Source organism: Bufo gargarizans, chromosome 1 (assembly GCF_014858855.1).
Source record: "Bufo gargarizans isolate SCDJY-AF-19 chromosome 1, ASM1485885v1, whole genome shotgun sequence".
Lineage (NCBI taxonomy): Eukaryota > Metazoa > Chordata > Amphibia > Anura > Bufonidae > Bufo > Bufo gargarizans.
In genome coordinates this window covers 481,886,744-481,910,779 of record NC_058080.1, presented here as the reverse complement: position 1 = coordinate 481,910,779, position 24,036 = coordinate 481,886,744, and the positions used below count along the sequence as shown (strand labels likewise).

At 46.3% G+C, this 24,036-nt stretch overlaps 1 protein-coding gene across 1 annotated transcript in view; it reads right to left on the bottom strand.

The window, feature by feature from the left end:
• Positions 1–8,146: 8,146 nt before the first annotated feature.
• Positions 8,147–24,036, bottom strand: part of KIF27 (kinesin family member 27) — a 60,060-nt gene continuing 44,170 nt past the window's right edge. Inside the window, exons 16-18 of the mRNA XM_044287703.1 lie at positions 22,843–23,041; positions 12,365–12,520; positions 8,147–9,264 (exon numbers count right to left, since the gene is read on the bottom strand). Coding sequence (XP_044143638.1) covers positions 8,822–9,264; positions 12,365–12,520; positions 22,843–23,041 — 798 coding nt within the window. The 3' untranslated portion in view covers positions 8,147–8,821. The remainder of the gene's footprint in view (positions 9,265–12,364; positions 12,521–22,842; positions 23,042–24,036) is intronic.

The following is a 24,036-nucleotide window of genomic DNA, read 5'->3' as shown; positions in this document are numbered from 1 at the left end:
AGTGGGACTGCCGCCCAGACTGGGAGCGGGACCACTCCCTCTCCTCACTGCAGGTACACCTCTCTGCCTTCAGCCAACACCTATCGCACCGCCCACAGCCTACAGGCCCTGCAGATAGCGCTTTCTCTGTCTGTCCTGGAGGGGCCTGCGACCCCTGTAGCTATACCACATGAATTTAAAAAAATTATAATAATCCTCAGCAGGCAGCCTGGGCCCCCAGTGGCGTAGGGCCCCATAGCCATTGCTATGGCTGCTATGGTGATCCCTACGCCCATGCCCATCATGCCAGTTCTGTTTCCTGTCCTAAGGGACAGGGTGGAGTGCACAGCATCAAGAGACGGAGCTGCGGGAGCCCCTTGGTTTTTTCCCCGTGGGAGGAGGGCCTACCCGTGCGGCGTAAGCCTTCCTTGGAAGCCGCTGCTAAAGCCTGGACCTCTGGACTCCCCCTCGTTCCGGTCACTCCCCCGTCGGGGCTGCCCTGGTATCCCCAGCACGGCGAACCTCTGCGGCCGTGCCGTATGTTCGGCTGCTGTCTGGCGTTCGCGCGGGCACGCAACGCCGTCACTTCCAGGTAGGTCAGGCTGGCGCTGACGTCATTAGTCGGCGCCGGAACCTGGCCTCCGGATTCAGCAGTGGGAGGGGGCGTGGCTTTGGGCCGGAAGAGGAGGGTGCCGGTGGGTGCCCGGCAAGTTTAAATCCAGCCAGTTCTCACTGCAGGCCGGTGTTTTGGCCTGCAGTGTCCTCCATAGACGAAAGCCAGTGGCAGGAAATGGAGCCCACACTGGGTGCAGAACCCACTGAAACCACCAACGAATCCTTGGTACCGGTGGGGGTAAGAGGGGTGAATGCCCTGCCTTTTCCATTTATTACAGTATCCTGATGGGAGTCTTTGTTTATTTTGTGTGTTTAGACTTCCAAAGAGAGAAGGGGGTCAAGGTCCAAGGAGCGGGGCTGTGCTATTTGCAAAAGAAAGCTACCGTCCGGTTGGGGTAAACCTGCCTGCCAGACCTGCGTGGGCAAATTATTGGAGGATGAGGCCCCTTCTCTCTTATCAAGCCTAAAAAAGATTATCAAGGATGAGGTCAAAGAATCAGTGAAGGCGTCCTTGAGTAATCTGCTTGAAGATCACCCTTGCACTTCCGCTGCTGTCTCTATTCCCGCTTCAAGTGATCAGGAGTTGTTATCGGGATTACAGGAGGAGGGAGAACTTCCATCCTCGGATCACTCCCAGGATGAGCAACTGGCAGGGAGACCTCTGTTCCTTCCAGAGAACATTAATTCCCTAGTCGGGATCGTCAGGGCAACTATGGGGCTTGATGATCAGGCAGAACCCCAGTCCATGAGGGATTCCATGTTTGAGGGCTTAGGTCCTAGAGGGCTGAAGTGTTTTGATGTACATGAAAACATAACTTCGGTAATTAAGAATGAATGGAGTAGGCCGGATAGAAATTGTTTTGTGCCTTCTGCCCTAAAAAGGAAGTATCCCTTCGAAGACAAAGCCTCAGCTGATTGGGATAGAGCCCCGAAACTAGATGCTCCGGTAGCGAAAATCTCTAAGAGAGCAGCCCTCCCGTTTGAAGACTCTGGATCTCTTAAAGATCCAATGGACAGAAGAGCCGAGGTCTATTTAAAAAAGAACTGGGAGGCGACGGCTGGCTCATTCAGGCCCGCTATAGCCGCCACTTCTGTTGCCAGGTCTTTAAAGGTCTGGATGAAAGAGATGGAAGAGCAAATAAAGAAGGGAGCGCCCGTGGAACAATTGCTCTCGTCATTTCCAACTCTGTATAGTGCCATTGATTTTTTTAGCAGATGCCTCAGTGGACTCCCTGAGGATGTCAGCGAGAGCCGCAGCTCTTTCAAATTCCGCCCGCAGAGCGATTTGGCTAAAGGATTGGAAAGGAGATGCAGGTTCAAAGGCGAAATTGTGTGCTATTCCCTGTCAGGGGGAATTTCTCTTTGGGCCCACGTTAGACGATCTGCTGGAAAAGGCTTCTGTCAGAAAAAAGGGTTTCCCTTCTATACATCAGCAGCCTCGTAAGAAGCCCTTTCGCTCTCAGACATCCAGATTTAACTTCAAGAGAAGAGAAACTCCCAGACAGTCCGGTAATGCGGCCAGAAGGAACAAAGGATTTCTTTTTTCAGGTGGAGAGGCCTCTAAAAAGCCTCCGCAATGACGCCAGATCCCCGGTTGGAGGTCGTCTCTCCCTCTTCGCAGAGCAATGGCGGAAGATCTCGAACAGCCCCTGGATTCTTTCAATAATTTCAGAGGGCTATTGCCTGAACTTCCTAAGAACTCCTCCAGAAAGGTTCGTTTTGACGGACTATCGCTCCAGCCCAGAGAAGCTAGAAGCATTACGTCTGGAGATTTCGGATTTGCTGAAGAAAAGGGTCCTGCAGGAGGTTCCAGCTCAAGAGAGGGAGACGGGCTATTATTCAACGCTTTTTCTTGTAAAGAAGCCGAATGGCACCATCCGTACTATAATAAATCTGAAGCTGCTCAACAAATACCTGGTGTACGAGAGATTTCGTATGGAGACTATCAGTTCCATAATCCCAAATTTATTCCCGGGCTGCTACATGGCGACCCTGGATCTCAGGGACGCTTATTACCACGTTCCAATCCATCCCAGTCACCAGATGTACCTAAGAGTAGCAGTTCAATTCCCGGACAGACTCCTACATGTACAGTTCCGGGCCCTGCCGTTTGGGTTGTCTCAGGTACCCAGGCTTTTCACAAAGATTGTAGCGGAGATGATGGCTCATCTGAGGGAGAGGGATCTGATTGTCATTCCCTATCTAGACGATTTCCTCCTTCTCTCGTGGGAACCGGGCCAGTTAATCGATCGGATTTCCTGGTTCAGGGAGGTGCTGGTGAAGTTGGGTTGGGAGTTAAATCTCCAAAAATCCAATCTTGTGCCAAGCCAGATATGCACCTTTCTGGGGCTACTCCTGGACTCCCAGAAACAAATGTGTTTTCTTCCAACAGAAAAAATATCTCTGCCAGTCTCCAGGGTTCAAGACATTGTAGCTCGCCACTCCATCTCTATAAGAGAAGCTATGTCAGTTCTAGGCCTAATGACGGCCACAATCCCGGGGGTGGAATGAGCCCACTTCCACTCAAGGTCCCTTCAGTTGCAGATTCTGGGGGTTTGGGACAAAGATCCCCAATCCTTGGATTCTCTCTTTTCCCTTTCAACTCAAACGTTAAAAGATCTAGAATGGTGGACGGTACCTTCCAACCTTCAAAAAGGAGTCCCTTGGTCAAGGAAGGATCCCCTTACTCTGACTACAGACGCAAGCCCTTGGGGTTGGGGAGCTCACACAGATTCTACTTCTGCAGGGACAGTGGAATCAGGAGATAGTTCCCAAATCTCACAACTTCAAGGAACTTCTAGCGATCCTCATGGCCTTGAAGAGGAGCATCCACCTCTTAAAAGGCAGAAATATTTTGATCTACTCAGACAACATGACAACATGACTGCAGTAGCTCATATCAATATCGAGCTAGCAGAAGGTTTCCTTCCATCGATCAGGGCAGTACACTTAAAGGGAAAGGAGAATGTGACGGCAGATTTTCTGAGCAGACATTGTGTTCGGCAGGGGGAATGGTCCCTGGATCAACAGATCTTCAACGACATTGTGGCTCTTTGGGGTCTCCCGGTGGTAGATCTCTTTGCCACAAGGGAAAACAGAAAAATGAAAAAATTCTTCTACCTATCCCCATTAGAGCAGCCCACGGCGGTGGACGCATTGGCCCAATCATGGAGAGTAGGCCTCCTGTACGCCTTCCCTCCTATAAAGCTACTCCCGAGAGTCCTGAAGAAGATTCGGGAGGAGAAGGCCCTAGTAATTACTATAGCCCCCTTTTGGCCCAGGAGGGTCTGGTTTTCCTGGCTAAGGAGGATTTCAGTAGCAGATCCCTGGGTACTTCCTGTCTTCCCAGGGCTACTAGTGCAGGGGCCAATACTTCATCCACAGTTACAGAGCCTGCACTTGACAGCTTGGCTGTTGAGAGGCAGATCCTAGAAATGAAGGGTCTTTCTGGGGAAGTGATAAACACCCTTTCTTCCAGTAGGAAGGCTGTTACTTCTAAGATCTATTTGAGGGTTTGGAGGGCCTTCCTTAGATTTGCAAATAAGCCAGTTAATGTCTTGGAACCCCTGGAGTTGCCTCTAGTCCTTAGCTTCCTCCAGGAGGGCTGGAATAAGAAACTGAGGCCTAGTACTTTAAAGGTCCATATTTCTGCCTTAAGTGCTCTCTTTGAGTATAAGTTAGCCGACCACCCCTGGATTAAAAGATTTGTCGTTGCAATTTCTAAACTTGCTCCCGTCCAGAAGTCCAGAGTTCCCCCCTGGGATTTAAATCTAATCCTGTCTGCTTTAACCGGAGGTCCCTTTGAGCCCATTGAGGATATCCCAATAAAAATCTTAACCTACAAATTAGTTTTTTTGCTAGCCATTACTTCAGCTAGAAGAGTGAGCGAGATATCGGCCTTCTCAATCGAGAGACCGTATCTTAATATTTTAGAAGATGGGGTTATTTTATCTCCTGACCCTGCCTTCCTTCTAAAGGTTTCATCATCCTTTCACCGGTCTCAGGATGTAGTTTTACCTTCCTTCTGTCCCTCACCCAAGAATCAGAAGGAAAGGGAATTCCATTGCCTCGATGTTAGAAGGTGTCTAATTCAATACCTTTCTGCCACTCAGGACTGGAGGTCGTCCTCTAAGCTTGTGGTTTCCTTTCAGGGACAGAAGAAGGGCTCCCCTGCTTCCTCTCAGTCCATTGCCAGATATATTAAACAAGCCATTTATCTTGCATATTCCTCTAAAGGGGTTCCTCCTCCTGCCGGGTTTGGAGCACACTCAACGAGAGCGGTGTCTACATCCTGGGCAGAAAGAGCTTCCGCTTCTATTGACCAGATTTGCAGAGCTGCTTCGTGGAGTTCTTCTCATACCTTCTTTAAGCACTATAGACTGCAGCTTCCTTCACAGGAGGGTTTAGGGTTCGGGCGTAAAGTCCTCCAAGCAGTTGTCCCACCCTAGATAATCTCGCCTAGATATCCATGGGTGCTGTCATAGGCGAGGGGGGAAATATGGGATTACACTTACCGGTAATCGGTTTTCCTTGAGCCTATGACAGCACCCGCCTTATACCCTCCCCCCCAAAAAAAAAAAAAAATTATATTATAGATATATATATAGAGATATACGTGTGTGTTTGTATGTACTTCTATATACACACGGATATAAGCGTTTGTTCCGTTGTAGATTTGTTGTGGTGTAGTCTGGTTTTTGTCTCCTTAGTTCTTGGAATAGGACTGGCATGATGGAGGTTGTACCTCCCTTTTTGAAGAGGCTGTGCTTCCTGTTTCCTGTCCTGAGGAAGGGGGCGGATGCTATCCATGGGTGCTGTCATAGGCTCAAGGAAAAACGATTACCGGTAAGTGTAATCCCATATTTCTTTGCAGTAAAACTGACTTGTTTTTATGTCTATGGAGCTTTGTTAGGGCACATTTTTTACTGGACAATCTAGTTTTTATTGATACCATATTGATATGTTGGAGTGTGTACGGTTGTTTGCTCAATTTTTATAAAAACGTTTTTGGTTTATTTTTTACACTTTTTAATAATTCCCCGAGGGAACTTGAACAAGAAATTATTAGATTGCTTCTGATATAGACTCCAATTCATTAGCATTGGAGTCTATCAGAGTTTCAGGCAGGGTCTTCATAGGAACATAGCTGCTGCATCCTCGGATCATTCAGAAGGACCGAGCATTATCTGGGTACCCCGATCCCCACTAGGTTTTTGAGCTCCCTGATGTTGTAGTCACATTTGACCATGGCATCTGAGGAGTTAAATGTGTGTGACTGACGTTATTGTCAATTGCATACATTAGCCCTCGGTGTCTGCTGTTTAAAACAGCAATCACTTAGCAGCTATAGCGCCGGCTGCGCTTGCGAGTGGGCACCATCTTTAAATATCCGACTCGCAACGTATATTTAAAGGGGTTTTCTGAGACATTATAACTGATGACCTATCCTGTGGATAGATCATCAGTATCTGATCGGTGGGGGTCTGACACCCAGGACCTCTGCCGATCAGCTGTTTGAGAAGGCACCGGCGCTCCTGTGAGCCCTTCCCTGTGATTTTTCTAAGCCAGTGACAACACATTGATTGATCAAGTGGCCTAGGTGCAGCTCGGCCCCATAGAAGTCAATGGGGCTGAGCTGCGATACCAAGCACAGCCGCTATACAATGTACGGCGCTGTGCTTGGTGAGCTGGGAGGAGGCCGTGGCGCTACTGGGATCACTGCTACTGCTGATTAGCGGGGGTCCCGGGTGTCATATGCCCACCAATCAGATACTGATGACCTATCAACAGGATAAGTCATCAGTAGTAAAATGTTGGAAAAACCTTAAGTTTATTGGAGTGATAAAGACCCTATAGCAGTGATGGTGAACCTTTTAGAGACCAAGTGCCCAAACTGCACCCCAAAATCCACTTATTTATCGCAAAGTGCCAACACAGCAATTTACCTTGAATACTACAGTCGAATATAGTATATCTTCCATGTACTTTATGATTTAGCTATAATAGCCTGTGTACATTCCATGTGCTGCCTGTGCAGTTCATAGCGCTCCTTGCGCTGCATTTTCCGGAGTTCCGGTCACATACCAGGCTCTCCATGGGGCTGCCAGGAACCCTGTGACGTCACTGGCACTGATAGGCAGAGTTTAGCGCTGCCCTAACCTGTAAATCGGCTAGGGCAGCACTAAAGCTTGCCCATCAGAGCCGGTGACGTCACTGAACACACTGCCGGGCGGTAGCTTCCGCCTGGCAGTGTGTTATGGTAAACAAAAGAGCCCTTGCCCTGAGCGATCTAGCACAGGGCAAGGGAGCGCATTGGAGCATGAGATGCTCCAATGCTAACATCAGGGGTGCTGCCTGGGGGAAATTATGGGTATGTCCGGGTTCAGCTTTGAACTCAGACAACCCCTTTAACTGAGTGACAGGCTAGTATTATTCCCATTTACGACATTTATAGCATATTGATAGGGCATGCCATAAATGTTTGATAGATACAGGTTGCACCCCTGGGGCCCCTGGCACCTGCCTCTATCTCCAGAATGGGGCCTCGAAGTGAACGGAGAGCAAGCAACGCATGCATGGCCATCCTCCATTTACCGCTTTGGGACTTCCAAAAATAGCCGAGCGCTGGTTTGCTTGAAGGCTTTTAAAGGTGTGGATGTATGGGTGAATATAGGATTTGACAGTTATGGAGCTTTAAAAAAGCATCTTCATTAAAGAGGACATTCAACCTTCTGTCTTATGATTTGGTTAACAGAGGTTTGTAATGAACATACGTATAAAGAGACAGTCACAGCCAGATGTTATTATGTAATGGTGTAGAAGAGTTACCACTATTACAATTTAAATAGCATACAGTAATGGTACACATTGTGACATCACATCTGTCGATACCAATTGTATTTTGTTAGAAGTGTCATGTAATCTAAAGGAAGTCAATGTTCTGTAAAACTTTTGGGCCCTTTCTTGTTAAAGATCCAAGATTTAAAAACAGAAGTGAACCACATGGAAGTGGGAGTGAAGTGATATTGATACCTCCTACCCGGACCATCTACTATAAAAGTCTTATTACAGTTTTCAGATAAGTGTATCAGTGAAATTATAATAAAACAGTGTAAAATGTTTGCGATTGTTGGGGAATCATTTCCTTATATATTTATATAAATTGCTGAGTAACATGTTTTTTCTGTTTCCAAATGTACTCTATAGTGCAGGGGTAGGCAACCTCCGTCACTGCAGCTGTTGTGAAACCACAACTCCCAAATTACAAATCGTAGGGTTCAGCAGCTCATACATCTTTAAGAAAAAGGATAATATTGCAACAGTCATCACATTAGCTTTAGATATCCCTCCAGTTTTACCATATTCATCAATATCTGTAAAGAATAAATCAAGGCAACTGGACTTACTGTAGATTTCTTGAAAACGTTTCACTCGTTCTTCCAATGAGCTTTCTCAATTCTGAGTGAATGTTTCTCAGAATTGAGAAAGCTCGTTGGAAGAACGAGTGAAACGTTTTCAAGAAATCTACAGTACGTCCAGTTACCTTGATTTATTCTTTACAGATATACCATGACCTGGATAAATGAGAACCTTCACAGACATATTCATCAATGTCCACCATGTCCCGGTTCTGATACCTTTCCACATACAGATGTAGCAGACTTAACTGGCATACTACACTGTTAACAGAGTGTTAGTGCATTATGCACTTAGTATTAGCATGCCACAGTGCTCCACACTATTTGTGTAGTGCACATTCTATGTTAATAAAGTAATGCCCTGGCTTAGATGATAGCTGCTCCATCTGTATCTCTTTCACATCTTCACCTATTGACGGGAGGGGTTCGATAAGGATGGGGTCAACAGTGTCTCCACTGTTGTAACAAGGCTGAGCCGCCAGATATTGTTGGAACAGCACTCACTCTCCTTGCAGTCTGGGCTTTCCGCTAACCCCTTTTTTAAGTTACAGTACCACACGCCTAAAAGTGGACGGCACCATGGATAATAAATACAGCCACTCTGGAAAGTTTTTTTTAAAATTTACAAGTAATAAATATCCAGTTATGGCATTAAGATGTATCATTTGTACTATACAGTGTGATGGTAGTCTCATCTAGAGTGCTGGGGTTTCGTGAATAAGGTCTGTGCTACAGCTCAGAAATGTCTGGTCTGTACATATTCACAGCGAGACAAGTGCCACATTTTCTAACTACCCCAAACACTTTATCTAGAATTTAAAGTCTGATGATTTCCGCGTTATTTCAATGGAATCAGCAAGAATGGAACCAACACTGGATCGTCGTGTTGAAAGCTCTGACACAGAGATCTGCCGCACCTCTCGGCGGGACAGTTTCACTGGATTTACCACAATTGCTGCTTTATTAGTCTCTTGGCTTTGAGGTTTGAAAGTATGCAATTCATCTGTATCTTCTGTGTCATCTCCACTAGAAAAGTGCCTTCTGATTTGTTTGCCGGGCTGCGGCATGTGACCTCCAGCTCCTGAATTATCCCCAATAAGTCTATAAGTATTCTGCTTCAATCTGGAGTTTGAAGGGTCTTTGGACTTTCTGATTGATTTTCCATTTTCAACCTTTGACACCCATTTCTGCTCTTTGGAGGTCACTGCTCTTAATTCATCCTGGTTCGGTGGTGCATCTCCAAAGCCACCATCTAAGAAAAACAAAATAAAAACAATGCTATTAAAGGGGTTGTCCATGTGTTTAATACTGATGGCCTATATAATCAGTGGGGGTCTGACTCCCAGCACCTCCCAAGATCAGCTTTCAAAGCATGGCACGGTCCATTGAACAGCGGTTGTGCTTGGTATTAAAGCTCAGCCCCATTCACTGGCCATATGACCGATCAATGTGACGTCACAGGACGATGAAGAGGCCAGGGCGCTAAACAGAGGTACTGTATGGATCAACAGTGGTAGGAGTAATAATATGTACTAAAGCTAATTAATACAAAATAAAATAGTCGTTTCCAAATCCCCAATGTTAATGGCGTTGTCCGAGTGTTTAATAATGATGACCTATCTTCAGGATAAGTCATTATTATTAAACACTCGGACAACGCCATTAACATTGGGGATTTGAAAACCAAAACGTATTTGGTATTGATTCGCTTTAGTACATATTATTACTACTACTGCTTCATTTTTGCGCGTGTTCATCCTTACAGTACCTCTGTTTATTGCAACTCTGCATAAGTCATTATAAAGTGTGTGTATACGTGTACGCATGGTTACAGCTTACAAATTTCACGTCATTTACCCCCTCCTTTTTTCTAATGTCTATTCTGAACATTAGCAACTAGGGCACAGATGGAAAAAGTAGAGGGTTTGTTAGTAGTCCTGTTACCATAGGGACACTTAGGCCTGCATAGCAGCTGTAGGCACAAAACAGTCAGACACTTTTAATCAAGACTATTTTCATAGTTGCATCAATTTTTTTCGGATCAGTTTGATAAGAATTTAGCTTCACTGAGTCTTGATGAGCCGTCAGGAGTTCAGAAATGTCTATAGCCTTTAAAATGAAACTACCTGTCTTAAAGTGTTCTTCCATATATGATTATCATTTCATGTTTTTAGTTTCAAAATGATATGCCTATTAACTTTACATTACATTTGTGTTTAAAGCTCCGCATTACGTTACTTTACAGGTACGTTACTATCCCCTTAAGGACCAGGCTCATTTTCACCTTAAAGACCAGGCCATTTTTTGCAAATCTGACCAGTGTCACTTTATGTGTGAATAACTTTAAAACGCTTTTACTTATCCAGGCTATTCTGAGATTGTTTTTTCGTCAGATATTGTACTTCACGACACTGGTAAAATGGAGTCAAATTTTTTAAAAAATACTAAATTTACAATTTTTTTTAAAAATTTGCACATTTCCAAGTTTCAATTTCTCTACTTCTATAATACATAGTAATACCTAATAGTTATTAATTTACATTCCCCATATGTCTAATTCATGTTTGGATCATTTTGTGAATGCCATTTTATTTTTTGGGGACGTTACAAGGCTTAGAAGTTTAGAAGCAAATCTTGAAATTTTTCCGAAAATTTCTAAAAACCACTTTATCAGGACCTGTTCAGGTCTGAAGTCACTTTGTGAGGCTTACATAATAGAAACCACCCAAAAATGACCCCATTCTAGAAACTACACCCCTCAAGGTATTCAAAACTGATTTTACTAACTATGTTAACCCTTTAGGTGTTCCACAAGAATTAATGGAAAATAGAGATACAATTAAAAATTTCACTTTTTTGGCAGATTTTCCATTTTAATAATTTTTTTCCAGTTACAAAGCAAGGGTTAACAGCTAAACAAAACTCAATATTTATGGCTCTAATTCTGAAGTTTACAGAAACACCCCATATGCTGGTCGTAAACTGCTGTACGGGCACACGGCAGGGCGCAGAAGGAAAGGAACTCCATATGAGTTTTTGGAAGGCAGATTTTGTTGGACTGGTTTTTTGACACCATGTCCCATTTTAATTCCCCCTGATGCACCCCTAGAGTTGAAACTCCAAAGAAGTGACCCCATTTTAGAAACTACGGGATAGGGTGGCAGTTTTGTTGGTACTATTTTAGGGTACATATGATTTTTGGTTGCTCTATATTACACTTTTTGTGAGGCAAGGAAACAAGAAATAGCTGTTTTGGCACCGTTTTTATTTTTTGTTATTTACAACATTTATCTGGTTAGATCATGTGGTATTTTTATAGAGCAGGTTGTCACGGACGCGACAATACCAAATATGACTACCTTTTTGTTGTGGTTTGTTTCAGTTTTACATAACAAAGCATTTAAAAAAAATAAAAAATGATTCTTTAGTGTCTCCACATTCTGAAAGCCATAGTTTTATTTATTTATTTTTTGGGCGACTGTCCTATGTAGGGGCTCATTTTTTGCGGGATGAGATGACGGTTAGATTGGTACTATTTTGGGGGGCATATGCCTTTTTGATCTCTTGGTGTTGCACTTTTAGTGATACAAGTTGACAAAAATGCCTTTTTTTATTTATACACAGTTTTTTTTTATGGTGTCTATCGGACGGGGTGGATCATGTGATATATTTATAGAGCCGTTCGTTACGGACGCAGCGATACCTAATATGTGTGGTTTTTCTTTTTTTTATAATAAAAAAAAAATCAGGGGAAAGGGGCGTGTTTTTTTTTAAATTTTTTTACTTGAAACGTTATTTATTTTTAGTCAAAACATTTTTTTTGACTTTTTTTTTTTTTTAAACTTTATTTCTGTACCACTCTGGGACTTCAACTTTTGGGGGTCTGATCCCCCTTGCAATGCATTACAATGCATTTGTATTGTAATGCATTGCCTGTTCGTGTACTACAGTGAGTAGTACACAAACAGGTTGCCTAGGAGACCCAGCCTGAAACCCGTAGAAGTGGCTGCCTTGTCACGCATCAGGTCCCCGCCACAGCAGCGCGGGGACTCGATGCGCTGCTTCACCTGCCGCAAACCACTTCTATGTCGCGGTCAGCGCGGACCGTGGCATAGAAGGGGTCAATTCGCTGAAGGATACAGCAGGGGCCCGGCTACCTGGGACTGCCAGACCCCTGCAGTGATTGGGCGCATACCGCTCCGGTGCCCGCCCGATCATCCCGCCGTGCATGTACGGCGGAATGCATTCTGGCAATGCATCCCCCGCCGTACATGTACGGAGTTCTGCATTAAGGGGCTATACTAGTCTGTGTGTATGTTTATGCATTGGAAGCATTTGTAACCAACACTTACAATTAGGAAATGTCACATTTACTTCTCCAACCAGATCCCTTAGCTTCTTCCTTAATTCTCGGCTAGTTGTTTTGTAGAAATAAAGCTCCTTTTCAAGTTCCTCTATTTTTGTTTCATATGCATTAATGTTTTCTGCAGGAATACCTCTGTCATTATCTAGATTGGAAAAAGACAGGTTAAAAGGACATAACGAATATCCAAAGACAGACACCCCGAAGCCTCTTCTAATTGCTGTCCAGACTATGGACATGTTATTCATCTCTCCCCATCTATATTTCCTTTCCCTCTTAATCGAGAGCTCTTGGGGCTCTGTCTGAAAACACCTCTGATAACCATCCTCAGTGGCATACAGGTTGGACCCATGATATCACATGATAACGTATGAGAAATTACAACTCTAACACTGGATGCTGCTGGGAATAATTACCAGCACTATATTCAGTCAGAGCCCTGGGATCTTGTGATCACTGTCTGCCCCCTTTTCCCATTTATCATATAGAAAAATAAAAAGAACAACAAAGAAACAACAACTGGTATTGCCACGTTTGGAAATGTCCAAACTAGTAAAATAATATAAAAACTAAATAAATTTACTGTGATTTTTTTTACCTCCCCAAAAAGGGAATATAAAACTATAGCTTGTTCGACAAAAAAACCAAGCCCTTACACAGTAACGTTGAAGGAAAAATAAAAAAAGTTATGGAGAAAACTAATTTTTTTATTTATTTTTTAAAGTAGTAAAACAATATAAATCTGGTATCTCCATAATCATATAATGTAACTACCCATAAACTGCGCCAATTTGGTGCCTCAAATTTTTTTTAAAATCTATTGCACCTAGCTCAGCATTGGGTTATGGCTTAACAGAAAGGGTGTGTGGCTTAGTATAAATTGGATTTTTGTACTTGCCGTAAAATCTGTTTCTCGTTCAATGCATTGGGGGACACAGCACCATGGGTATATGCCCAGCTACCACTAGGAGGCACTAGATATCAAAAAAGGTTAGCTCCCCCCAGGTTGGCTATACCCTCTCCACAGCACTAAGCTATTCAGTTTGTACCAATAGCAGTAGGAGAGAGAAACAAAAGCGAAGAACCAACATGTCCTGGACCGGGAAAGGAAAAGAGAACAGCAGCCCGGTGACAGGGAGAGTAAGTAAAAACAGAGGGTGGGATCTGTGTCCCCCAATGCATTAAATCAGAAACAAATTTTACGGTAAGTACAAAAATCCAATTTTCTTGTTAATGGCATTGGGGGGACACAGCACCATGGGACATCCTAAAGCAGTCCTCGAGGGTGGGATTGAAATCTCATGCAAAAAAGAAGGGTGCAGAGGAACCATGTGACCCCACGGGACCAGGAGAGACCCTAGCATGAAATGGTTCCAAAGAAAAAAAATGGGAGACCGTCAGGATCCCAAGGCCAGGTGCCTGGGAAACAAGGCCTGCAAGAAGGAACAAAGGGAAACACCCAGCTCCACCCAAGGTGGGAAAAAAATAAAGCGCTAGAGGATAAGGGACAGGACCAGATGTCCTGTGTGAGAATCAAGAGTTGACCAAGAGTGCACTAGAGAGCCCGAGGAAGGATCTAGAAGAACCAGGGCTCCCCCTGAGGAAACAAGAGAGTAGCACAGCAGCGTCTGTTGTTAACGACCTAGCGCTCTGCATATGGAAGGACTTAAAGGGACACTGACAGCCCCAATTAGCATATTTAGGTATATATATATACACACGTGAGTACAGGTCTTATAAAGTCTATTAAAATGATCTAAGTATCCCCCCTGTCCACCTAATAAGTACCAAAATATAAAGTTATATAACCTGCTTGTCCGGTCACCAATCTGCCCAAGGGGCGGCGTTTCATCACAAAATGCGCCCAGCCAGCCGCTCCTAACTGCCGTTCTGAAGCCCCGCCCAGCTCATCAATATTCACTTAGCTGGGCGGCGGCTACAACTCTCCCGACTCGTGCTGCAGCCTCTGCTTTATGCGCCGGCCACTTGAGTCAGGAGAGTTGTAGCCGCCGCCCAGCTAAGTGAATATTGATGAGCTGGGCGGGGCTTCAGAACGGCAGTTAGGAGCGGCTGGCTGGGCGCATTTTGTGATGAAACGCCGCCCCTTGGGCAGATTGGTGACCGGACAAGCAGGTTATATAACTTTATATTTTGGTACTTATAAGGTGGACAGGGGGGATACTTAGATCATTTTAATAGACTTTATAAGACCTGTACTCACGTATATATACCTAAATATGCTAATTGGGGCTGTCAGTGTCCCTTTAAGTTGGAAACAACCTAGCGCTCTTCATAGATAAGGAAGCTCCAGGAGGAGAAGCCCTAAGAGGACAGACCCAACAAGACAAAATAGACTATGAGGGTGCCTGGCAGGAGATAAAATGCCTGGAAAAAGGACGGAAGCAGTCCTCAACCAAAGACTAAAACTTTAAGTTGTCTCAGACCTCTCCGTGGCCAACCACATGTAAAGGCCAGGGTAGAGAGGAAACAACGAAGCACTGGAGGCTAAATGCTTGAGAGAAATCATAACAAAGACTCACAAGGGAAGGGAGCGAGCCTCCTTTCACAGCAAGGAAGGGGGGAAAGAGAAACACCCTATGAAAAGGTGCAAACCTCTTCCTGTCAGAGAAAACAGCCGACCCCTGGGGGAGGGGAGTCTAGGTAATGGTCAGGAGAGAAGGGAACTTAAAGACCTGCTTCCAATACAGAGGAGGCGAGGAACAAGCCTCTGAAAGACATAATATCGCTGTGAAATGTAAGACCAGAGAAATCCCTGGCCACATAAAGTCACAAGGAAAAAAGGAACCAGTCGCAGGCCCTTGTAATACAAGCGGAGACCAACTGGTCTGAGAGATATTGGAGTAGAAGGAGAGGACTCCAAACAGCCTAAAGAGGAACAGTTCTCCAAACGAGGGAAAGCTCCTTTCCCAAAAGTGACCAATACGATGTAAACTGCAAACCATAGCACTAAACAACTAGGTACCAGGTACTTGACCTGGGGGGATGGGAAGAGAGGTTAGAATCTCAAGAAGGCAACAACCTGAGGACCCATGAGGGAAAAAGGACCAAACTGGGCCCAAAGAAGCAGCTGTCATACAGAGCGGCCAGCTAGATGGTCTAAGAAAGGGATTCTGGACAGGGGCTCAAGAAGGGTCCAAAGAACCGGACCACCTAAGGACAACAATAGCCAGAAAACCAAGGAAATAACATCGGCCATGAGTGACCAACCATCCCAAGTGTAGTGACCAGCCAACTGTATAACACTGTCCCAGAAGGGGCAAATACAGCAGCCTGGATTTGGTAAAAGAATCGCCAAACATCCATATGTCAGAAAGGATGCAGGATGCAGAAGTCAGCAGGGGAAGCTGGGAGAGACTACACTGACATGTAGAAACCAGCTACCAGCAGAGCACAATGAAACCCCCAGGGAAGGAACTGACAGGTGCAGACAACGGCAAGGCCCAAGGGAACGGCCCTTCCGTCATGCAGCACAACTAAACAAAGAACATAAGGGAGTACCAAGAACACCCGGACCATAGAAGAGGTACGGGACCATGTCCGATACGAGAGCAAGCCGCGGAAAAGTCCACCCACCGGCAGGAGTGTGGCACTCACTAGTCCTGTCACAGCCATATCAGAGAGGACATCCAGCGAAGACGCATGTCATTAACCACCCAGAAGGATTCTGTATGGTGGAGGACATCAGCGATGACCCAAAACTGCAGTAGCGTCTGGTTCTCACAACGCTGCGTACTCTTGCAGGAAAGAACATCCAGTGGTGATCCCTGTACTCTGCCAGGACTGTGCCATATAACTGTGTAAAGCAGAGGAGCAGTAATAGTACTTCATCATGAAATGTGGTAACGCGGCTGTGCAGCATGCAGTAGTACTTTACAGGGTTGACAAAGAACAATCCTAGCATGCCAGCCAACAACCTGCCCACGGGGGGGAGAGCAGTTGTCTGGTCTGGGAAGTCTGGTTAAATAGTGCATCAGGCAATGAAGTAAAAATTATTCCTAGTACAGAGGCAAAGAGAAGACTAGAGGGCCTGGTTGAGGAGGAACTGCACCTGGAGTCAGATCTGAAGAGGCCAGCCATCTACTGAAACTAACAAGGCAACGCTACTCCGTCCAGGAAGGGGGGAGACATATGGATACCAGGTATGCTAGAAGCAGAAAAGAGTGATGAATACAGCATCAGGAGATGGAAACATCACTCCACGTGAATGAGGGGGGGAGGGGGGGGGGGGGGGGGGGCACATGATTGCCTATAACAGATCAGAGCCAGGGAAGGGAGGGAAACGCCCAGTAATGCAGGAGCCGTAGAGGCCACAGATTGTACCAATAGGGCATAGCTCTTGCAGATACTGCAAATACTCCGCCAATAATAGGAGTAATGTGGCTGCATTAAGCTCATTATAAATGAGAGTGGAACATAGCTACAGCATTTGGAAATGCTACAGTATATGGAGGCTGTACAGGTACTCTACTTAATAAGGGAGACATACGGCTGTGTAGTGCAGACTTAAAACCACACAGGTGTAATGGGTACAGCATCTAGAGATGGCACAGGAACTCCACGTCAGAGGGGAGCAATGCCTGCGTGGTACGCACTAGAACCAAAGATGGTGTAACGGCTACAGCAAATCTGGAGATGGTACAGGAACTCTACCTCTAAAGGGAGAAATGTGGCTGCTTGGTACACAGTAGAACCAGGCATAAGAAATGGCTATAGCCTCTGCAGATGGAGCACAAGAGAGCCAAACAGGTGTAATGGCTACAGTGTTTGAAGATGGTACAAGTACTCTACCTATGAAGGGAGCAACGTGGCTGCTTGGTGCACATTAGAACAAGTGTAATGGCTACAGCCCCTGGAGATGGAGCACCATAGAACTAGACAGGTGTAATGACTACAGCATCTGGAGATGGTACAGGTACTCTACCTATGACGGGAGTAATGTAGCTGCTCGGATATGGCGGCATAGGGTACTGTAATGGCTACAGGCACTCACTCTGGTGAACCAGGGCTCCCTCTGTATATATGGTTGTGTGTCGCACGCTAGCACCAGAATGGCTGTTTTGGCTACAGCGCCTGGCAGGAACACTCTCCGATTAGGAGGGTGTGTAGAATACAGCCCCTGGTACAGAGAAATAGCTGCAGTGCTGGGTACAGCATTTGGCAGTGGTACAAGTACCCCCCCCTGTTAAGGGGAAGGCGTACGTACCTGGGACACCACGTAGGTGTACCGGCATGCTAACCATGTGGCGGGGTAACTTACCCTCTGCAGCCAGGGGAGCACCATCTGAAAGTCCACTAGAGGGGATACCAACCCTGGAGAGGAGAGATTCCTCAGGGAATCTGTCTGGTGGAAGACCGCCTGATGCTACTGAGAGAGAATCGGAGCAGAGGTGTCCCCCAAGGCAGCGGATGGAATGGCAGGGAAGGGTTTGGCACCAGCCTCAGACTTGTCCTGAGAGTGACCTGAGGATGCCGAGGAGGAGCGGGACATGGTTGTGACAACCAGAGGTAGTCTGTGAGACGTAGCAGAGTTTGCCCCATCCACGGAAGGGTCCCTGGGAGGGCAGAGGTGGCTGCAATTTTTGGACAGGCAGTTGGTGCAGCGACTCTGCCATAGACTAGGAAAGTTGGACAGGATTCCCTATGGCTTGGGACAGGGAAGAGGCCCAGTCAAGAGAGACCAACGGAGAAGTAGGTCAGGGCGCCATGAGAGGGCCCGGGAGCTACTGCGCACAAACAGGGACAGGCTGACCGTGTGGCAACCCTTTATTGCCCCGGGTGCACCCAAATACATGAGACCCCCGAGGGGGGCTGGGAATGGGAGTCCTCAGAAAGAGGACATGAGGCCTGAGAGGGAGCCTGAAAAAGAAAGCAGCCAGCCAAAGGCTGTCTACTGGATCCCAGGGGCCGAGTCCCCAAAGAGGTGCTGCAGCAGATGCAGAATCTCAGAGAGAAAGGACCCCCCTGCTGGATGCTATTTCTTCTAGAAAACAGCATCCACAGGGTTAAAGCCCGCGCTTGGCTGGTATAGGAGGAGGAACCCCTCCAGAACCTGACAGAAGCGGGGAGGGGCCAGCAAAAGCCCGGGAAACAAGGGAAGGGGGCGGGAGAGAATGCGGTCTAGGTGTGGAGGAAGCCGGGGCCTCGATTAATGGAGGTAGCCGGAAAAGGTGCGCCGTTGGCGGGACGGAACCGCGGGAGGCTGGGGGCCCACCGGAATGAAAAAAAAATGTTGAGGGGGGCTCCTGAGGGGGAGCGACACTCAGGCAGAGGGAAAAGCATGCCAAAAGGAGCACCAGGGGCCCGGGGGCGGGCCGGACAAATCGCGGCCTAGTCCCGGCAGAAGCCGGGGACTAAAGTAGATGGGAGGCCGGGGAGTGGACTAAGGGGGGGAAAATACCTCCCCGCCTGGGGGAGAGGGGGTTAAATAAGGGGGAGTAGAACCCCAGACTCCCGACAAAGTGGATGCCATCCGCAGCCACAACAGGGGACCTAACCCGGGACCCTCACTAACTCTGGGACAGGGACGCAGGGGAAATACTCACCATCCAATGTCTTCGGGCGCCGCAGAGTCACCCCATCGGCAGACTCAACACGGGGACCGGGGGAAAGCTGGCATGCCACTGCGGATGCAGTAAAGGGGGACTGGGTGACTGGCGAGGCACCTGAGTACGTGCCCGCAGGGGGTGCAACTAAAGTGGCAGCCCACGATGGAGCACCCGTCTGCAGCAAGTGAAAACCTGCAGAAGAGAGAAAATAAATATATATATATATATATATATATATATATATTAAAATAGCAGCAAGACCTGCAGGAAAAAAGCAGGTCAGGTCTGCCTCCTACGGACACTAGACTAAAACTGAATAGCCTAGTGCTGTGGAGAGGGTATAGCCCACCTGGGCGGAGCCAACCTTTTTTGATATCTAGTGATTCCAAGTGGTAGCTGGGCATATACCCATGGTGCTGTCCCCCCCAATGCATTAACGAGAAAAAGGAGATGCAACATTTTGCACCAAAATTGTGACACAATTCTGGCGTAAAATTCTGTCACAAGCTAACCTACAGTTAGTAAGAAGCTAGACAAAAAGACATTCCAAACCAGTCCCAAGTATGGGCAAGAAAACTAAAGAACTGCCACATTTAGAAACTTGCACCCAAGTGAGGCATCTGTGGATGCAAAGGTGTGCACTCTATAAAGTTGTGCGCAGGTGTGTAAGAATGCCCAGGTTGCGGCCTTAAACACTTGGAATGCTCATGACCAAAAAGGGCCTACTGACCGAGTCGAATGGGCAGTGATCAGGAATGGTGGTTCATGGTCTTTAGCATGATGTGCCTCCACAAAAGCCAAAAGAATCCATTGAGGGTAGGTGGCATTTAATGCTGCCAGTCCCTTTTTAGGACTGTGTGGGACAAGAAAAAGAGAGAGTCCAACCTGAGAGAAACAAGTACGAATTGCCCAAACTAAATAAGGAGTGTGCAGATATAATTTCTTGGGGCGAGATAGAGAGGGGCAAAAGGAAGGCAAAACTATATCGTCATTGAGATCAAAGGAAGTCACCACTTTTGGTAAAAAAGAAAGCATTGAGCGGTGTACTCCCTTATCATGATGGAACACCAAAGGGGAGATTGACAGGAAAAAGCCATTGGTTCCAAAACCCTACTAATAGAAGTGATTGGCACCAAAAAGGCTACTTTGTAGGAGAGTTAAATGAAGACTTGTTGCAATGGTTCAAAGACGAGGACTGGAGTGCTTCGAGCACCAAATGCCAGAGGCTGACCATAAGGTGGAATAGAATTGGCAACCCCCTGCAGGAAAGTGCGAACCGTGAAAATGGACACCAGGTTATGCTGAAATAAACCAGAAAGTTCCGAAACTCAGACCAAGGCCCATTTCCAGACCCGGCTAAAGGAAAGACAATAGTTTGGGAAGCAAAAAGACAGATGTCTGTCCTCACACCAACGAAAAAAGGATTTCCACATCCTCTGATAAATCCTGGAAAAGGATGGATTTCCTGTTGTGGATCATTGTTTTTTTTGGACTCTGTTATCCAAACAGAGTTCTTGGAATGGCAGGTTCAATAGCCATGCCATTAAATGCAGTGAAGGTAAACTCAGGCGAAAGAGAGGGTCTTAGGATAAAAGATCTTTCCGAAGCGGCAGACGCCAGCTTTCACTGGCGAGAAGGGTGACTACAGAGGACTACCACATTTGACGTGGCCAATCCGGAGCCACTAGCTCCACTGGCAGACACTCTGCTTTGATGTTCAGAAGGACCCGAGGGAGAAGTGGTGACCCATGAAAAGTAGTCCGCCTCCAGCGATAGTATGACAAGATGAACGAGCAAGTGGATTGCTTTTTTTTTTACTCACAAAAGATGCTGAAAGTGGTCCCCATTCACGTCTATGCATTATTGGGCACGTCGGATTAGGGTGGGTTCACATCTCGCCTTTTCCCATCCGTTTATCGTATACAAAAAAGTATATGTTAAACGGATGCCATACAGTAGCATCCGTTCACCATAGAGTTCCATTGTAAAAAAAATAAAAACATTTTTTTACAGGACAGATAGAACTTGGCGTGCTGCATTTTTGTATCCTTTTTTTTTTTTATAACGCATACGTCAAATGGAGGCATAAAATGTGATGAGAACCCAGCCTTCCCCAAAGTGGGGGAAAAAATGTCCCTGCGTCTTATCGGGTGAATACTAATGAGCGTTTCCATTAATACCGGAGGACCGGGAAGCTGTCGGCTGTGTTGTGGCTGTGGACATCCTGAGGGCGCTCTGTGACCTCATGCTGTGTGCGTCAGGTCACAGCACGGCCGACGGCAGGAGGAAGAAGATTGCGCTGGCTGTGAGGAGCGGCGGTGTCCGGAGCAGGAGAGGTAAGTGTTTTTTTTTAAAATGTAATCTGAGACTGGGGCCTGGTGAGAGACATAGGGGCTAAAATGTGGGCTAATGAGGCATATGGGTGCTGATAGGAGGCATGGGGCTCTTATCTGAGGTCTGATTGGGGGGGGTCATTCACATTGGGGTCTGAGCTGAGGTCTAATCTGAGGTCTTATTGGGGTCTTATTAACATTGGGGCTATCAGCTGAGGTCTGATTAACATTGGGGGTCTGATTGGGGGTCTGACCAGAGGTCTAAAAATATTTTTTTCTTATTGTTCTCCTCTAAAACCTAGATGTGTCTTATGGGCCGATGCGTCTTATAGGGCGAAAAATACACTATATAGGGCATACACAACCTGTAACCCACCTCATGCAGTAACAGTGACAACTCTATGACGGCAGCCAGGACCCACTCAGCTGACAGGGTCATGCACTGCAAGTAGTCGCCAGCCCTAAGCAAGACACTCTTTAAGTCAGCAGGCTGGTGAGAGCTGCTCTCACAGGAGTTGTACATAAGAGAAACGCTGGGATTGGCCGGGTGCAGCTGCTTGAGGAATTGTCTATGTAGTTTACATACTGGTGTGGAGAGTGCCGGGCTCCCGCGGTGATCTGGAGCGGTGCATCAGTTCCTGCTGCCTGCACCTGGATTAATGCTGCGGGTGGCAGGGGCTGAACAAACATGCTGCGATGATACAGCATTCCAGTAAAAAAGTCTAATGTGTAGAGATACGCATGAAACCTTTTTTCATTAACATTGTCTGTACAGGCGCCTATGACTCTTGTACAGGCGTTACTGCGACCTCTCCTTGCGGGTAATGGCAGATTTGTGATTTACTATCCTTCTTTGCTTTCCAGAAGTAGGGAACGAGCAACAGACTTAGTGACACGTTGGTTTCCCTCTTCGTGTGTGGGGTGACAAGTGTTTGAGACCACCTGTAGGCCCAGAAAGTAACAGAAAAAATATTAGGTAAAAACAGGTTTAGCTTAGTCCCTGTAGGAAGGGTATAGCTGGTGGGAGGAGTTCACTCTTTTTACTTAGTGTCTCCATCCTAGTGGCAGCAGCTATACCCATGGTCTTGCCTGTGGTCCCCAACGACAAATGACAAAAGCAATCTCAGAAGACTGCTTGAAAATATACTACTCTTGTATCCCAGACTTTAAAGGGCTTCTGTCACCCCTATTGTGCAATTTTCATGTCCTACCTTTGTCTGTGGCTTATTTCTTGTAAAAATACTACTTTTATCATATGCAAAATTTCTTGACTACCAGCAAGTTGGGCGTGTACTTGCTGGTAGCCGCCGCATCTGCCGCTTCTAGACACGCCCCATCTCCTCTTGATAGACAGGGCCAGCGTGTGCTCTCCTCCTCCCGTTGGCCTCGTCTGCTGCTGAATTCCCGCGCCTGCGCCGTAACGTTCCTCGATTGGCACAGGCGTACTGAGTGAAGGATGCGCGCTTGCCAGCTCCTTCCTCAGTGCGCCTGTGCTGATTACGTCACACTACACCCGGAAGAGAAGACTGCCGATTATCGCTATCACTCTCCATCAGCAACCGCCTTACCTTTAACCTGCTGTAACAGAAGCTGCGTCTTTTGTTCATGTTCCCTTTGTTGTTGCATTAAGCGTCTGTCATTTTGCAAGGTAAGATGCTCTAAGGCCGACTCCAGCTCTCTCACCAAGTTCTCCTGCTCTGACACCTTCATGGCCAATTCTTCTGCATGTATCTGCAATTTCCGTTCTGTTTCTCGTAGGTTTACCACCTAAAACAAATACACACAGCAAATTACTGTAAATTTACAGAATATGCTGACAGTCATAATTCTTCTTTTGGGGTTTTCCAAGTTATTTTGCCATTTGTGGAGGGATTGGCTACAGTGATGTACAGGATATCACTGCTGCAGCCAAAATGAGGTCACTAGCAGTCTGGGGAAGAGAACAGTGCTGGAACGAAAGGGGTTGGAAAGATGAGATTGTTCCTTATTTTATCAGGCTCCCAGAAGTTTAAAGAAATACAAAAACACCTTGGACAACCCCTTTAAAATGGCCACAGAGAAGAGTTCTCCTGTGAGATGACACTACCATTAACAGGCGTGTTTGACCTGGGAAAACAGACAAGATATTTACCAGGGACAGACAGACCTCGGCTTATCTCCAGGAGAAGCAAAGCAATAAAAAAAAAAAAAATTCTGGACTTAAATATTGACGACTTATCCTCAGGACATGTCATCAATATCAGCTTGGTGGAGGTCCAAGACACCTCAAAACCAGCGTTTCAGGCAGCCGTTGGAAATGTACGAGTTCCTCCCCGGGGATAAGGATTGTTATTGGGTCCTTTCATCAGACCCCACTAATGAATTTACAAGAGAATTAAAAGACCTGTTGTCTCAAACTTTGTCACAGACTCATCTAAGTGGAGGAATTTGATTTCTTATACCCTCAACATCCAGCAGTGGCCACTTTCTACAGTCTACTCGAAGGGGTAGATATATAGTATCAGGAGATGGCAGCATAAGTCAGAATCTCAGTATCTACACTGCATGTATCCAGGCCCCCTTTGTTGCTGCATTACCCCCAAGGACAGTATGGATTTATTGGGTATTAGTGGGGAGGAATCATGGCTAGCCAGCACTGATGTCAAGGCTTTATAGTCATTTGTTTGGGGAGAATTTGTTGGAGGGCATAGAATTTGCCACAATGGGGGACAGATATATAGATGACATTTTCGTCATTTGGAATTCGTAAAAGCACTTAACAA